General features: G+C 57.4%; 1 protein-coding gene across 1 annotated transcript; it reads right to left on the bottom strand.

Moving 5' to 3' along the window:
* Positions 1–2,372: 2,372 nt before the first annotated feature.
* ZNF574 (zinc finger protein 574) lies at positions 2,373–10,142 on the bottom strand. The gene is made up of 3 exons (XM_085564537.1): positions 10,087–10,142; positions 6,437–8,251; positions 2,373–5,433 (listed from the first exon to the last, which is right to left on the bottom strand). Exons 2-3 carry the CDS (start codon positions 8,249–8,251, stop codon positions 2,665–2,667), a joined length of 4,584 nt encoding a protein of 1,527 aa, XP_085420663.1. The 5' UTR covers positions 10,087–10,142; the 3' UTR covers positions 2,373–2,664.
* Between the last annotated feature and the right edge of the window lie 6,704 nt (positions 10,143–16,846).

Below are 16,846 nucleotides of genomic sequence, written 5' to 3'. Positions count from 1 at the left end.
CGATCCCGGTTCAGGTCCCGGTACCGAGGGGCCGATCCCGGATCCCGATCTCGGTACCGATCGCGGTTCCCGGTACCGAGCCCGGTACCGGGGGGCCGATGCCGGTACAGATCCCCGTCGCCGGTACCGATCCCAATCCCGAATCCCGGTTTCCGGTACCGATCCCGATTCCCGGTGCCGATCCCGATCCCGAATCGCGGTACCGAGGGCCCGATTCCGGTTCCCGGTACCGATCCCAATCCCGGTTCCCGGTTCCCGGTACCGATCCCCGTCCCCAGTACCGATCCCAATCCCGAATCCCGGTACCGGAGGCCCGATCCCGGTTCCCGGTACCGATCCCAATCCCCAGTACCGATCCCAATCCCGAATCCCGGTACCGGAGGCCCGATCCCGGTTCCCGGTACCGATCCCGGTTCCCGGTGCCGATCCCGATCCCGAATCCCGGTACCGGAGGCCTGATCCCGGTTCCCGGTACCGATCCCGGTTCCCGGTACCGATCCCGGTACCGATCGCGGTACCGACGGCGCGGGGAGGGGTGGGGGGGGCCATTCCCAGCTCCCAAATCTCCGATCCCCAAATCCCGGTACCGATCCCCAAATCCCGGTACCGGGGGGCGGGGGGGTCGAACGGAGGCGCAATCCCGGTCCCCCCCCAAAATCCCGGTGCCCCCCCCCCAATTCCCGGTGCCCCCCCCCCAATTCCCGGTCCCCCCCCCAATTCCCGCTGCCCACCCCCCAATTCCCGCTGCCCCCCCCAATTCCCGGTGCCCCCCCCAATTCCCGGTGCCCCCCCCAATTCCCGGTGCCCCCCGGTACTCACGAGGCCGCGCGGCCGCCGCAGCCCCCCCGGCCCGGGGTTGGTTTTTGGGGGGGCTCGGGGGGGGCCGAGCCGCGTCTCGAGCGCCCGGTGCGGCGGCGGGGGGGGAGGGGAGGGGAGGGGAGGGGAAGGGGAGGGGGAGGGGGGGCAGGGCCCGGGGCCCCCCCCGCCCCCCCCCGGTCTCGCTGCTCGCGGCTCCGGCGGCGGCGAACGGGGGGGGGGAGGGGGGCGGGACCACCCCCCCGTTATCTCCGACCCCCCCCCGGTATCTCTGACACCCCCCCGTTATTTCGGGACCCCCCCCGGGACCCCCCCCCATTATTTCGGACCCCTCCCCGTTATCTCTGACCCCCCCCCGTTATCTCTGACCCCCCCCGTTATCTCCGATCCCCCCCATTATCTCGGACCCCCCCCGGGACCCCCCCCCGTTATTTCGGGACCCCCCCCCGTTATCTCTGACCCCCCCCTTATTTCTGACCCTCCCCCCGTTATTTCGGGACCCCCCCCGGGACCCCCCCCCCCGTTATCTTTGATTCCCGAGACCCCCCCCCCGTTATCTCTGACCCCCCCCGGGACCCCCCCCGTTATTTCGGGACCCCCCCCGTTATCTCTGACCCCCCCTCTTATTTCTGACCCCCCCCCGTTATTTCGGACCCCTCCCCGTTATCTCTGACCCCCCCTCTTATCTCTGACCCCCCCCCGTTATTTCGGGACCCCTCCCCGTTATCTCCGACCCCCCCCCCCGGTATCTGCGACCCCCCCCCCGTTATTTCGGGACCCCCCCCGTTATCACCGACCCCCCCCCCGTTATCTCGGACCCCCCCCAGCCCCTCCCCCCTCCCCAAATTGGGGAAATTTTGGGGAGCTGGGGGGGGGGCGATGCCCCTCCCCCCCCACATCCCCCCCCCCCCAAAAAGGCGGAGTGGGAGAGTCCGGGGGGCGGGGCTTGGAGGAGGGGGCGTGGCTTGGAGGGGGCGTGGCCGGAGGAGGGAAGGAGCCAATGGGGAAGAGGAGGGGCGGAGCTACATTTGCATGCTGGCGGTGAGTGGGGTTAGGGGAGGTGATTGACAGCTGGGGGCGTGGCCAGAACGCGGTGATTGACGGTTGGGGCGTGGCCAGGGCGCGGTGATTGACGGCTGGGGGCGTGGCTAGAGCGCGGTGATTGACAGCTGGGGCGTGGCTAGAGCGCGGTGATTGACAGCTGGGGCGTGGCCAGAGCGCGGTGATTGACAGCTGGGGCGTGGCCAGAGCGCGGTGATTGACAGCTGTGGCGTGGCTAGAACGCGGTGATTGACGGCTGGGGGCGTGGCCAGAGCGCGGTGATTGACAGCTGGGGCGTGGATAGAACGCGGTGATTGACAGCTGGGGGCGTGGCCTGAAGGCAGTGATTGACAGCTGGGGGCGTGGCCTGAAGGCAGTGATTGACAGCTGGGGGCGTGGCTAACCCAAGCCCCGCCCCCTCCCCCAGCACAATTTTGGGTCGGTTTCTCGCGATTTTATTAATTCTGGATCTGGCCCCGCCCCCCCAAGCCCCGCCCCCAAGGCGGAATTTTGGGTCCATTTCTCTCATTTTTATTAATTCTGGATCTGGCCCCGCCCCCCCCAAGCCCCGCCCCCAAGGCGGAATTTTGGGTCCATTTCTCTCATTTTTATTAATTCTGGATCTGGCCCCGCCCCCCCAAGCCCCGCCCCCTCCCCAGCACAATTTTGGGTCGGTTTGTCTCGATTTTAATAATTTTGGAGCTGCCCCGCCCCCCCAAGCCCCGCCCCCTCCCCAGCCCAATTTTGGGTCGGTTTCTCTCGATTTGAACGATTCCGGACCTGGCCCCGCCCCCAGGTTGGGGATGGTCACGTGGTGCGGTTTTGGGGGTCCCCGGGGGGGTCTCCGGGGGCCGGAATTCCGACCAGGGGCTCCCCATGGATGGAGGGGCCTGGTCCCACCACCGGAGCTTCTCCAGGTCCCACCACGAGGTTCTCCCCATGGATGGAGGATCCCATTCCCACCCCGAGGTTCTCCTTGTGGGGCTGTGGGATCTCCACCAGGTTCTCCCCATGGACTGAGGAACCCGACCCCACCTCCAGAACCTCCCCAGGAGACCCCGACCCAATCCCAACACTCTCCCCATGGATTGAAGACCCCGTTCCCACCACCAGAACCTCCCCGGGAGCTCCAGGTTGCACCCCAAGGTTCTCCCCATGGATGGAGGATCCCGTTCCCACCACCAGAACCTCTCCAGAAGATCCCGATCCCACCACGAGGTTCTCCTTGTGGGGCTGTGGGACCTCAACCAGGTTCTCCCCATGGATGGAGGAACCCGTTCCCACCACCAGAACCTCCCCAGGACCTCCAGATCCCACCCCGAGGTTCTCCCCATGTCCTGAAGACCCCGTTCCCACCACCAGAACTTCTGCAGAAGACCCCGACCCCACCACCAGGGTCTCTTTAGGGTCCTGTGGGGCCCCAACCAGGTTCTCCCCATGGACTGTGGACCCCGACCCCACCACCAGAACCTCACTGGAAGACCCCGATCCCACCACGAGAACCTCCCCAGAAGTCCCTGATCCCACCCCAAGGCTCTCCCCACACTCTGCAGACCCCGACCCCACCACCAGAACCTCCCCAGAAGACCCTGACCCAATCCCAAGGTTCTCCCCATGGACGGAGGACCCCGACCCCACCACCAGAACCTCACTGGGAGCTCCAGGTTGCACCCCGAGGTTCTCCCCATGGACCGAAGAGCCCGACCCCATCACCAGCGTCTCTTTAGGGCCCTGTGGCATCTCCACCAGGGTCTCCCCGTGGATTGTAGACCCTGACCCCACCACCAGAACCTCTCTAGAAGACCCCGACCCCACCCCGAGGTTCTCCCCATGGACCAAGGACCCCGTTCCCACCACCAGAACCTCCCCGGGAGCTCCAGATCCCACCCCAAGGGTCTCCTTGTGGGGCTGTGGGATCTCAACCAGGTTCTCCCCATGGACCAAGGACCCCGTTCCCACCACCAGAACCTCACTGGAAGACCCTGATCCAACGCCAAGGTTCTCCCCATGGACCGAGGACCCCGACCCCACCACCAGAACCTCACTGGGTGCTCCAGATCCCACCCTGAGGTTCTCCCCATGGACTGAAGACCCCGTTCCCACCACCATAACTTCTCCAGGAGCTCCAGACCCCACCCCAAGGTTCTCCCCATGGACCAAGGACCCCGTTCCCACCACCAGAACCTTTCCAGGAGCTCCAGGTTGCACCCCAACGTTCTCCCCATGGACTGAAGACCCCATCCCAACGTTCTCGCCACGGACCAAGGACCCTGTTCCCACCACCAGAACCTCACTGGAAGACCCCGATCCAACCCCGAGGTTCTCCCTATGGACTGAGGACCCCGTCCCCACCACCAGAACCTCACTGGGTGCTCCAGACTCCATCCCAGCATTCTCTCCACGGACCAAGGACCCCCTTCCCACCACCAGAACCTCTCCAGGAGCTCCAGAGCCCATCCCAACATTCTCCCCATGGACCAAGGACCCCGTCCCCACCACCAGAACTTCCCCAGGAGCTCCAGGTTGCACCCCGAGGTTCTCCCCATGGACTGCAGACCTCATCCCAAGGTTCTCCCCACATCCTGCAGACCCCGTCCCCACCACCAGAACCTCTCCAGGAGCTCCAGAGCCCATCCCAATTTTCTCCCCATGGACCAAGGACCCCGTCCCCACCACCAGAACTTCCCCAGGAGCTCCAGGTCGCACCCCGAGGTTCTCCCCAAGTCCTGCAGACCCTGTCCCCACCACCAGAACCTCACTGGGAGCTCCAGGTTGCACCCCAAGGTTCTCCCCACGGACTGAAGAACCTGATCCCACCACCAGAACCTCCCCAGAAGTTCCAGACCCCATCCCAACATTCTCCCCATGGACCAAGGACCCCGTCCCCACCACCAGAACCTCCCCAGGAGCTCCAGGTTGCACCCCGAGGTTCTCCCCATGTCCTGAGGAGCCCACCCTGAGGTTCTCCCCACGTCCTGCAGACCCCGTTCCCACCACCAGAACCTCACTGGAAGACCTCGATCCAACCCCAACGTTCTCCCCATGGACCAAGGACCCCGTCCCCACCACCAGAACCTCACTGGGAGCTCCAGGTTGCACCCCGAGGTTCTCCCCACGTCCTGCAGACCCCGTCCCCACCACCAGAACCTCCCCAGAAGTTCCAGGTTGCACCCCAAGGTTCTCCCCATGGATGGAGGACCCCGTTCCCACCACCAGAACCTCCCCAGAAGTTCCAGGTTGCGCCCCGACGTTCTCCCCACGTCCTGCAGACCCCGCGCCGAGGTTCTCGCCGCCGCCGGCGGCGCGGTGGCTCTTGCGGTGCTTCCAGAGGTTGGAGAAGGAGCGGTAGGCCTTGCCGCAGGCGGCGCAGCCGTAGGGCCGCTCGCCGGTGTGGATGCGCCGGTGCTCGGCCAGGCGCACGGCGATGGCGAAGCGCTTGCCGCACTCGGCGCAGCCGAACGGCCGCTCGCCGCTGTGCAGCCGCCGGTGGTCCTTGAGGTGCGTGGACTGCCGGAAGGCCTTGCCGCACTCGGGGCACGGGTAGGGCCGCTCGCCCGTGTGGATGCGCCGGTGCACCTGGCGGGGCGAAAATTCGAAATTTTGGGGGAATTAAGGGAAAAAATCGGTTCAATTCGGTGTTGCTGAGTCAGCAAAAATGGGTAAGTGGGATTCGCTGAGTCAGCAAAAGTGGATAATTGGGATTTGGTCGTAATGAACCGGAATCGGATCTCGGTGGCGCTCGCCCGTGTGGATGCGCCGGTGCACCTGGGGGATTCGTTTGGGTCGTTAAAATTAAAAGTTTTAGCTAATTAAAGTGATAAATCAGGTAAATTTGGTGTCGCTGAGTCAGCAAAAATGGATAATTGGGATTTGGTCGTAATTAACCGGAACTGGATCTTGGTGGCGCTCGCGCCCATGTGGATGCGCCGGTGCACCTGGCGGGGTGAAATTCAAAATTTGGGGGAATTAAGGTCAAAATTTGGTTAAATTAAAGGTTGCTGAGTCAGCAAAAATAGTTAATTGGGATTCGGTCGTAATGAACCGGAACCGGATCTCGGTCATGGATGCACCGGTGAAACCTGGGAGTGTTCATTTTGGAACAATTAAAATTAAAAATTTTGGGGAATTAAGGTGAAAAATTGAGTAAATGCTGGTGTCACTGAGTCAGCAAAAACAGATAATTGGGATTTGTTCGTAATTAACCGGAACCGGATCTCGGTCCTGGATGTGCTGGAGAACCTGGGAGTGTTCATTTTGGAACAATTAAAAATTTTGGGGAATTAAGGTGAAAAACTGAGTAAATGTTGGTGTCGCTGAGTCAGCAAAAACCGATAATTAGCAATCCCTCACAATTAACCGCAACCGGATCCCCACAGCGGATGTATTGCTGAACCTGAGGTGACGCTTTCGGCCAAATTTGGGCAATTTAAGGATTTTAGGGGAACGGCGGCGAAACAATCGGGGAAATCCGGCGCTGCTGAGTCAGCAAAAACGGGGAACCGGCGTTTGCCGAGTCAGCGAGAACGGCTCATTCGCTGAGTCAGCAAAACCCCCCCCAAAAAAGCCGCCGCCGGCGCACCTGCAGCGAGGTCTCGGTGCTGAACGTCTTCTTGCAGTCGCCGCACTCCAGGTTCTTGGCCCCGCGCCGCGGCGCCGGCCTCGCGTCCCCCTCCGGCGCCGCCGCCGGCGCGTCCGGCACCACCGGCGCCGCCGCCTCGGCGCCCGCTGGCTGTCCGTGCGCCGCCTCGTGCGCCCGCAGCCGCGCGGCCGAGGCGCATTTCCTGCCGCAGACGCCGCACTCAAAGCGCCAGCCGGGCCGGGCGCAGCGGTGCTGGCGCAGCGCCGCCGCGCCGGCGAAGGCGGCCCCGCAGCCCTGGCAGCGCTGCGGCGGCCGCCCGGCGTGGCCCTGCAGGTGCACGTCCAGCAGGCGCCGCAGCAGGAAGCCGCGCCCGCAGCGGGCGCACTGGTAGGGGAAGGCGCCGGCGTGGCGGGCGCGGTGCAGGCGCAGGCGGTGCGGGCGGCGGAAGCGCAGCCCGCAGTCGGCGCAGCGGTGCGGGAAGCGGCGCAGGTGCACCTGCAGGTGCTGGCGCAGCGTGGAGGCCTGGGCGAAGCGCTTGCGGCAGCGCGGGCACTCGTGCGGCCGCTCGCCGCTGTGCGTCAGCTGGTGCCGCAGCAGGTTGGCGCGCGAGCCGAAGCGCTTGCCGCACTGCCGGCAGGGGAAGGGCCGCTCGCCGGTGTGCGTGCGTGCGTGGGCGCGCAGGTGCGACGACTTCTTGAAGCTCCTGCCGCACGCGCCGCAGCGGTGCCGCCGCTCCGCCGGGCGCCGCGGCCGCGCCGGCGACGCCGCGCCGGGGAGCGGCTCGGGCCCGGCGCCGCACGCCGGCCCGGCCTCCGGCGGCTCCGGCGCGGGCTCGGCCGGCGGCCCCGGCGCGGCGTGGCGGCGGCGGTGGTAGAGGAACTTGGTCATGCTGGCGAAGGCCTTGCCACAGGCGCAGCGGTGCAGCGGCTCGGCGCCGTGGGCGCGGCGGTGCGCCAGCAGCGCCGCCTCGGTGTCCAGCGCCGAGCCGCAGTCCAGGCACAGGTAGAGCGCGTCGCGGGCGTGGCCGGCGCGGTGCCGCCGCAGCTCGCCGGGGTCCGGCAGCACCCGCGGGCACAGCGGGCACTGGAAGGCGCCCAGCGCGTGGCAGCGCAGGTGGGCGCGCAGCAGCCGCGCCGACGGCAGCAGCTCGCGGCACTGCGGGCAGCGCGGCTCCGGCGGCGCCGCCGCGGCGGCGGGCGCGGCGGGCGCCGGGCCCGGCGGCGCCAGGTGCCCCACCTGGTGCTCCAGGAAGTCCTTGGGGCTCTGGAAGAGCTGCAGGCACTCGCCGCACTCGTAGAGCAGCAGCTGCACCGCGCCCGCCTCGCCGCCCGCCGCCTCGGCCGCGCCCGCCCGCCCGTGCTTGCGGTACGAGTGCTCCACCGCCACGCGCGCCGGGCCCGCCGCCGCGCCGCCGCCGCGCCGGTGGCTCTGCCGGTGCGCCAGCCACAGCTCCTGGCTCTGGAACAGCGCGCGGCACTCGGGGCACTCGAAGTGGATGGCGCCGCACGTGGGTTTCGGCGGCGCCGGCGGCGCCTGCTCGGGCGCCGCCAGCAGCTTGAGGTGCAGCTCCTGGTGCTCCAGCAGCTGGCCCGGCGTCAGCAGCAGCGCGCCGCACTCCAGGCACTGGAAGTGGCTCGGCGGCTCCGGCGGCGGCTCCGGCGGCTCCGGCGCCGCGGCGGCGCCGGGCGGGCCCAGGTGCTGCTGCTGGTGCAGCAGAGCCTCCTCCAGCGACGGCCACTGCTGCGAGCACTCGGAGCACACGTAGCGGTGCTCCAGCAGCAGCAGCGTCTCCGACGGCGGCGGCGGCGACGACATCTGCGCCGCAGGGCGGTGGGGGGAAAATGGGAAAATGGGGAAAAAATACGGTTAGAGGGGGGAAAATGGGGGGAAACGGGGGATTTAGGGGAAAATGGGGGATTTGGGGGAAAAATGGGAAAAAACACGGTTAGAGGGGGGGAAAATGGGGGAAAAAATGGGGGGAAATGGGGGAAAAATGGGGGATTTGGGGGAAAAATGGGGGATTTGGGGGAAAAATGGGGAAAAATGGGAAAAAACACGGTTAGAGGGGGGGAAAATGGGGGAAAAAATGGGGGGAAATGGGGGAAAAATGGGGGATTTGGGGGGAAAATGGGGGATTTGGGGGAAAAATGGGGAAAAATGGGAAAAAACACGGTTAGAGGGGGGGAAAATGGGGGAAAAAATGGGGGGAAATGGGGGAAAAATGGGGGATTTGGGGGAAAAATGGGGGATTTGGGGGAAAAATGGGAAAAAACACGGTTAGAGGGGGGGAAAATGGGGGAAAAAATGGGGGGAAATGGGGAGAAAATGGGAAAAATGGGGGGAAATTGGAAAAAAACACGGTTAGAGGGGTGAAAATGGGGGAAAAAATGGGGGGGAAATGGGGGAAAAACGGGGGATTTGGGGAGAAAATGGGGGTTTGGGGGGAAAATGGGGGATTTGGGGAAAATGGGGGAAATGGTTAGAGGGGGGGAAAATGGGGGGCACGGGGGGGAAATGGGGGAAAAATGGGGGGTTTGGGGGAAAAATGGGGAGAAAATGGGAAGAAAACACGGTTAGAGAGGGCGAAATGGGGGAAAAAATGCGGGGAAAATGGGGGGAAATGGGGAGAAAATGGGAAAAATGGGGGGAAATTGGAAAAAACACGGTTAGAGGGGGGAAAATGGGGGAAACGGGGAAAATGGGGGAAAAACGGGGGATTTGGGGGAAAAATGGGGATTTTGGGGAAAAAGTGGGGGGAATTTGGGGAAAAAACAGGGGGGAATTTGGGAAAAAATTGGGGGATTTGGGGAAAAATCGGGGGATTTGGGTTAGAGAGTGGGAAACGGGGGAAAAATGGGGAGAAATTGGGAAAAAAACACGGTTAGAGGGGGGGAAAATGGGGGGAAACGGGGGAAAATGGGGGGAAAATGGGGGATTTGGGGAAAAATGGGGGGATTCGGGTTAGAGAGCGGGAAACGGGGGGGAAATGGCAGTAAATGGGGAAAAAATGGGAAAAATGGTGGGAAATTGGGAAAAATGGGGAGAAAATGGGAGAAATGGGGAGAAAATGAGAGAAATGGGGAGAAAATGGGGAAAATGGGGAGAAAATTGGAAAAAACACGGTTAGAGGGGGGAAAATGGGGGGGAAATGGGGAAAGAAATGGGAAAATTGGGGAGAAAATGGGAAAAATTGGGGGGAAATGGGGGGAATGGGGAAAAATGGGACAAGAGAGGGGAAAAGTGAGGGAAATGGGGAGAAAATGGGGGAAATTGGGAGGAAAATGCGAAAAATGGGAAAACGAGGAAAATAAGGCAAAAATTGGGATGGAAAAGGGAAACTGAGGAAAGAGGAGGGAAGGGAAAGCGAGGGCCCCGCCCCCACCCCAAAATCCGCGCAGGGACCCCCAAAATGCCCTCAGGGACCCCAAAAGTCCCCCAAAAAGCCCCAAATTCCCCCAAAAGTGCCCCAAGAAGCCCCAAATTCTCCCAAAACACCCGAAAACGTCCCAATTTTCCCCAAATTCTCCCGAAATGCCCCAAAATGTCCCAAATTTCTCCAAATTCTCCCGAAATGCCCCATATTTCCCCCAAAATGCCCCAAATTGCCCCAAAATTCCCCAAATCGCCGCCGCCCCCCGCCCCCCCCTCACCTCGGCCCCGCTCGCGCTCTCCCGCCGAGGCCCCGCCCCCGCCGTGACGTCACGGGCCGCCATGTTGGGCCGGGAGGAACCAACGCGCCGTTGAGGGGGGGGGGGGAATTTTACCAAAATCGAGTTTTTTCGGGGGGAAATTGGGGATTTTGGGGATTTGGGGGCGTTTGGGGTTGTCCCAAAAGGAGATCTGGGGGGTCTGGAACATTCCAAAAGGAGATTTGGGGGGTCTGGAACATTCCAAAAGGAGATTTGGGGGGTCTGGAACATTCCAAATGGATTTTGGGGGGCCTGGGCTGCACCAAAAGAGAATTTTGGGGGGTTTGGACCATTCCAAAAGGGATCTGGGGGAGTTTGGGGTTGTACCAAAAGGGATTTTGGGGGGTTTGGGCCATACCAAAAAGGAATTTTGGGGGGTTTGGACCATTCCAAAAGGGATTTTGGGGGTTTGGACCATTCCAAATGGGATTTTGGGGGGGTCTGGGCCGTACCAAAAGGAGATTTTGGGGGGTCTGGACCATTCCAAATGGATTTTGGGGGGGTCTGGGCCGTACCAAAAGGAGATTTTGGGGGGTTTGGACTATTCCAAATGGGATTTTGGGGGGTTTGGACCATTCCAAATGGGATTTTGGGGGGGTCTGGGCCGTACCAAAAGGAGATTTTGGGGGGTCTGGACCATTCCAAATGGATTTTGGGGGGGTCTGGGCCGTACCAAAAGGAGATTTTGGGGGGTTTGGACTATTCCAAATGGGATTTTGGGGGGTTTGGACCATTCCAAATGGGATTTTGGGGGGGTCTGGGCCGTACCAAAAGGAGATTTTGGGGGGTCTGGACCATTCCAAATGGATTTTGGGGGGGTCTGGGCCGTACCAAAAGGAGATTTTGGGGGGTTTGGACTATTCCAAATGGGATTTTGGGGGGTTTGGACCATTCCAAATGGATTTTGGGGGGCTCTGGGCCGTACCAAAAGGAGATTTTTGGGGGGTTTGGACCATTCCAAAAGGGATTTTTGGGGGGTCTGGGCTGTACCAAAATGAGATTTTGGGGGGTTTGGACCATTCCAAATGGATTTTGGGGGGTCTGGGCTGTACCAAAATGAGATTTTGGGGGGTTTGGACCATTCCAAATGGATTTTGGGGGGGTCTGGAACATTCCAAAAGGGATTTTGGGGGGGTCTGGAACATTCCAAATGGGATTTTGGGTGTTTGGACCATTCCAAATGGATTTTGGGGGGGTCTGGGCCGTACCAAAAGGAGATTTTGGGGGTTTGGGCCATTCCAAATGGGATTTTGGGGGGGTCTGGGCCGTACCAAAAGGAGATTCTGGGGGTTTGGACCATTCCAAATGGGATTTTGGGGGTTTGGACCATTCCAAATGGGATTTTGGGGGGTTTGGGCTGTACCAAAAGGGAATTTTGGGGGGTTTGGACCATTCCAAATGGGATTTTGGGGGGGTCTGGGCTGTACCAAAAGGAGCTTTTGGGGGGTCTTGAACATTCCAAAAGGAGATTTGGGGGGTTTGGACCATTCCAAAAGGGATTTGGGGGGTTTGGACCATTCCAAATGGATTTTGGGGAGGTCTGGGCCGTACCAAAAGGAGATTTTGGGGGGTTTGGACCATTCCAAATGGGATTTTGGGGGTTTGGACCATTCCAAATGGATTTTGGGGGGGTCTGGGCCGTACCAAGGCGGCTCTGGGGGTGCCGGGGGGAGGAGGTTCCAAGCAGACATTTTTGATTTTATTTTCGTTTTTTTTTTTAATTGAAATTTTATTTTTCCCGCGTCCGACGCTCGCGGGGTCCGGGGGTGGGGGGAGCGGCCGGAAAAGGCGGAAAAACGGAAAAAAAACCCCAAAAAACGGCAAAAAAACAAAACAAAACAAAAGAAAAGCGAAACGAGAACGAAAACCCAAAAACAACCAAAAAAAACCCAAAAAAATCCCAAAAAATCAGAACGAAACCCCTAAAAATGGAAACCCCCAATGAGGGGGCGGAGCTAAAGGGAAGGGGCGTGGCCATTGAGCCTCAGTGGGCGGGGCTTGAGCGGCTAATTAAGGGAAAATGGGCGGGGTCACAGCGGTGGGCGGGGCTCCAATAAAAATTCCCTTTTTTCCCCCTTTTTTTGGCTTTTTTTGGCCTTTTCCAGCTTTTTTTTTGGTTTTGTTTTAATTTTTTTTCTTTGGTTTTTTGAAGTTTTATTTTTGTTTCTTTTTTTTTATTTATTTTATTTATTTTTTGGTTGTCTGAGGTTTTTATTTAATTTAAATTTTTGGTCTTTTTTTTTACCCCTCCCCAGGGTTTTTTGGGGAGGGTTTTGAGGTTTTTTTCGGTTTTTTCTCTGTTGCTTTTTTTGCTTTTTTTTTGCTTTTTTTCTCTTTTTTTTGCCTTTTTTTTTTTTGTTGCTGTTTTGGTTTTTTTTGTTTGTTTTTCCCAACCGATTTTGGGTCGGTTCTGGTAAAAAATGGGATTTGGGGGGGGGGGGAGGGGACGTCTTTGGTTTATCGGAGGGGAGGGGAAACAAAAGGGGGAGGGGCTTCAAGTGACCCCTCCCCCACCAGGATTCCCCCAAAAAATGGGGGAAAAAATAAAAAAAATTGAGAAAAAAAAACAAAAAAATTGAGAAAATCCCCAACAATGGGGGAAAAAAACGCGCAAAAAAAAAAAAAAATCACGAAAAATTGAGAAAAACTCCAAAAAAATAGAGGGAAAAAACCTCAAAGAAATGGAGAAAAAACGCAATAAAAAAGGAGAAATAAAGGAGAAAAAAAAAAAGGTAGAAATAATCTCCAAAAAATGGAAAAAAACATAAAACAAAAAAAAAAATCCCGAAAATATGGAGAAAAACCCAAAAAAACGTAGGGGAAAAAATGGAAAAAAATTGAGGAAAAAACCCCAAAAAAACGGAGAAAAAGAAACGCAAAAAGTGTCATCGGGGGGGAAAAAAAGTGGGGAAAAGAAACCAAAAAATGGGAAAAAAAATCCCAAAAAATGGGAAAAAAATCCCAAAAAAATGGGAAAAAATCCCAAAAAATGCAGAAAAAAAACCCAAAAATTTTGGGGGGGGGGAGGGAGAGCTCCAAATCAGGGGGGGGAACACCAAAAAACAAAAAAGGAATTTTTTGGGAACCCCAAAATTGGGGGGAACCCCCCCAAAAACTGACCCGGGGTGGGGGAGGGCCAGGTGGGGGGGTTTGGGGTCCCCCCGGGTTTTTGGGGGGTTTTTGGGGGTTTTTGGGGGTTTTGGGGGATTTTGGGGGTTTTTGGGGGGTTTTTGGGGGTCTTTGGTTCTCTCTGAGGTATTTTCTGCCCCTCCCCCCCCCGGGGCCTCTTTGGCTGCAGGAATTTGGGGGGGAGGGGTCGGTGACGTCACGGGGCGTGGCGGTGACGTCATAGGGGCGGGAGTGACGTCACGTGGAGGGAGTGAGGTTGTGACGTCATAGGGGCCGGGGATTGGGGGTGTGGCTAGTGTGGGGTGGGCGTGGCCGCCATGATGGTGGTGGTGGCCACCAAGGCCGCCATGATTGTGGCCACCATGGCCGCCATGAGAATGGCCGCCATGACCACCATGGCCGCCATGATGATGGACGCCATGACCATGACCATGGCCAGTGCCACCATGATGATGACCATGGCCACGGTGACCATGACCATGGCCGCCACGACCACCATGGCCACCATGATGATGGCCGCCATGACCATGGCCGCCATGACCACCATGGCCGCCATGATGATGGCCGCCATGACCATGACCATGGCCAGCGCCACCATGATGATGACCATGGCCACCATGACCATGAAAATGGCCGCCATGACTACCATGGCCACCATGATGATGACCATGGCAATGACACCACGATGATGGCCACCATGACCAGTGTGACCACCATGGCCGCCATGACCACCATGGCCGATGTGACCACCATAACCACCATGATGATGACAATGGCCACCATGGCCACCATGGCCACCATGACGATGGCCACCATGGCCACCATGGCCACCGTGACCATGGCAATGGCCACCGTGACCACCATGGCCGATGTGACCACCATAACCACCATGATGATGACAATGGCCACCATGGCCACCATGGCCATGATGATGGCCACCATGACCACCATGGCCATGATGATGGCCACCATGACAATGGCCACCATGACCACCATGGCCACCATAATGATGGCCACCATGGCCACCATGATGATGACGATGGCCACCATGACCAGTGTGACCGCCATGACCATGATGATGGCCACCATGACGATGGCCACCATGACCACCATGGCCACCACGACCATGAAAATGGCCACCGTGACCACCATGACCAGTGTGACCACCATGACCATGATGATGGCCACCACGGCCACCATGATGATGATGATGGCCACCATGGCCACTGTGACCACCACGACCACCATGACCAGTGTGACCGCCATGACCATGCCAATGGCCACCATGACCAGTGTGACCACCACCATGACACCACCATGGCCACCATGACCACCATGACACCACCATGGCCACCATGGCCACCAGGGCCACCAGGACCCTTCCACGTCCCCCCGTGGCCACCACCCCGGCCCCGTGGCCACCTCGGGCCCCGCCCCCGTTTTTGGTTCAGTTCTGAGGTATTTGGGGAGGGGGAGGGGCGGCCCCGCCCGGGCCCCGCCCCCCGCGCCGGGCGGCGCCGATTTTTGGTCTAAAAACGGCAACTTTGGGTCAAAAAACGCCGGTTTCGGTCAAAAACCGCCGGATTTGGTCAAAAAACGCCGGTTTTGGTCAAAAAATGCCGGATTTGATCAAAAAACGCCGGGATTGGGGCTAAAAATGCTGATTTTGGTGTAAAAATGGCGATGACGGTGCAAAACCGGCGATTTTGGGTCAGAAACCGGCGATTTTGGGTCAGAAAGCGCCGATTTGGGGCTTTCGGCGTCTCCCGCGCTCGGCTCCGCCTCGGCGGCTCCGCTTTGGCTTTTTTGGTCTTTTTTTGGCATTTCTGCCCCTTGGTTTTGTCCATTTTTGTCCTTTTTTGGCATTTTCTCTCCTTTTTTTGGCATTTTTGGCCTTTTTTGGCAGTTTTTTGTCCTTTTTTTTGGCATTTCCAGCCATTTTTGGCATTTTTGTCCTTTTTTTTTTGGCATTTTCCATCCATTTTTGGCATTTCCATGTTTTTTTTGCAATCTTTGTCGTTTTTGGCATTTCCTCTCCTTTTTTGGCATTTTCCATCCTTTCTTTGGCATTTCCGGTCGTTTTTTGGCTTTTTCCGTCCTTTTTGTCCATTTTTCTCCTTTTCTGCCATTCTCTCTCCTCCTTTTGCCATTTTTTAATCCTTTTTTGGCATTTCTGGTCCTTTTTTGGCATTTCCTGTCATTTTTGGGCATTTCCTCCCATTTTTGTCAGTTTTTCTCCTTTTTTGGCAATTTCCATCCTTTTCTCTCATTTTTTGACATTTTCCATTTTTCCTCGGCAATTTTTGTCATTTTTTGGTATTTCAGGGTTTTTTTGCCACTTTTGTGTCCTTTTTTGGCATTTTCTGTCCTTTTTTGGCATTTTCTGTCCTTTTTTTGGTATTTCTGGTCCTTTTTTGGCATTTTCTGTCCTTTTTCGGCCACTTTTTGACCTTTTTCGTCATTTCAGGTCCATTTTTCTCCTTTTTTCACCATTTCCATCCTCTCCTCCTCCTCTTTTTCCATTTTTTCCTCCTTTTTCCCAATTTCCTCCTTTTCCCCCCCATTTCCTCCTTTCCCAGTCCATCCATCTCCATTTTTGGCTTTATTTGACCGGTTTTTGGTTTTTTCTTTTCTTTTTTTTTTTTTTAATTTGTTTTGAAACTTTTTTTTTTTTTTTTTTTGCCTTTTCGGCTCCTTTTTTTGTGGCTTTTTTTGGCTTTTTTTTTTTTTAACACCTTTTTCATCCTTTTCCCCTTTTTTACCTTTTTTTCCCCATTTTTGGCCTTTTTTTTCTCTCATTTCCTCTGCTGGGTCGAACCCCGTGGAAATTGGGATTTTCCCCATTTCCCCCAATTTCCATCCTTTCCTCCTCATTCCCATCAAAATAAAAAACCCAAAATCCCAACAAACAACCCCAAAACCCCCCCAAAAAACCAACCGGGGGGGTTCCCCTCCCCCCTCCAGAAAAACCCAAATTTCCCTTTTTTTCCCTCATTTTCCCTCCCTTTTTGGTCGTTTTTTTGCCCCAAAACGCCCCAAAATCCGCGGCGGGGGGCGGGGCTACATTCGGGGTTTTGGCCCCCAAAAAAAGCGAATTTTTGGGGCGTTTTCCCCCTTTAGTTTTTCACAGTTTTCTGGAATTTTGGGGCGAATTCCGGGGGTTTTGGGGTCCGTGAGGTATCTGCGGCTGCGGGGGGAGGGGCCGGGGGGGTTTTGGTCTTTTCCGGGGAATTTTCCCTTTTTTCCGTTCTTTTGGTTATTTTTTTCCTGTTTTTTTTTTCTCCTTTTTTGCTTTTTTTTCATTATTTTTTTTTTCAGTCCTTTTTTTTTTTCCCCCAACTTTTCCGAGGTTTTTTCCCGAATTTTCTTTTTTTTTTCCTTCTTTTTTCCATTTTTCCCTCTCTTTTTTCCTTCTTTTTCCCGTTTCTCTCTTTTTTCCTTCTTTTTTCCATTTTTTCCTCTTTTTTCCTTCTTTTTCCTTTTTCTCTTCCTCTCCCACTTTTCCTTCATTTTTCCCACTTTTTTTCTTCTCCTTTTCCTTTTTTCCCGACTTTCCTCTTCCCTTTTCCGCTTTTTCCCGTTTTTCCTCTTC

This window comes from Lonchura striata, chromosome 33 (assembly GCF_050655825.1).
Source record: "Lonchura striata isolate lonStrDom1 chromosome 33, ASM5065582v1, whole genome shotgun sequence".
NCBI classification, from domain to species: domain Eukaryota; kingdom Metazoa; phylum Chordata; class Aves; order Passeriformes; family Estrildidae; genus Lonchura; species Lonchura striata.
The sequence above is the reverse complement of the archived record's forward strand: the minus strand, read 5'-3'. Positions and strand labels throughout refer to the sequence as shown.

Bases quoted from the DNA above. Each gene is read 5' to 3' on its own strand.
- ZNF574 (XM_085564537.1), bottom strand. From the start codon at position 8,251: ATGTCGTCGCCGCCGCCGCCGTCGGAGACGCTGCTGCTGCTGGAGCAC. The intron at 5,434-6,436 runs GTGCGCCGGCGG...TCGCCCCGCCAG, and splicing joins GCACCGAGACCTCGCTGCAG to GTGCACCGGCGCATCCACAC.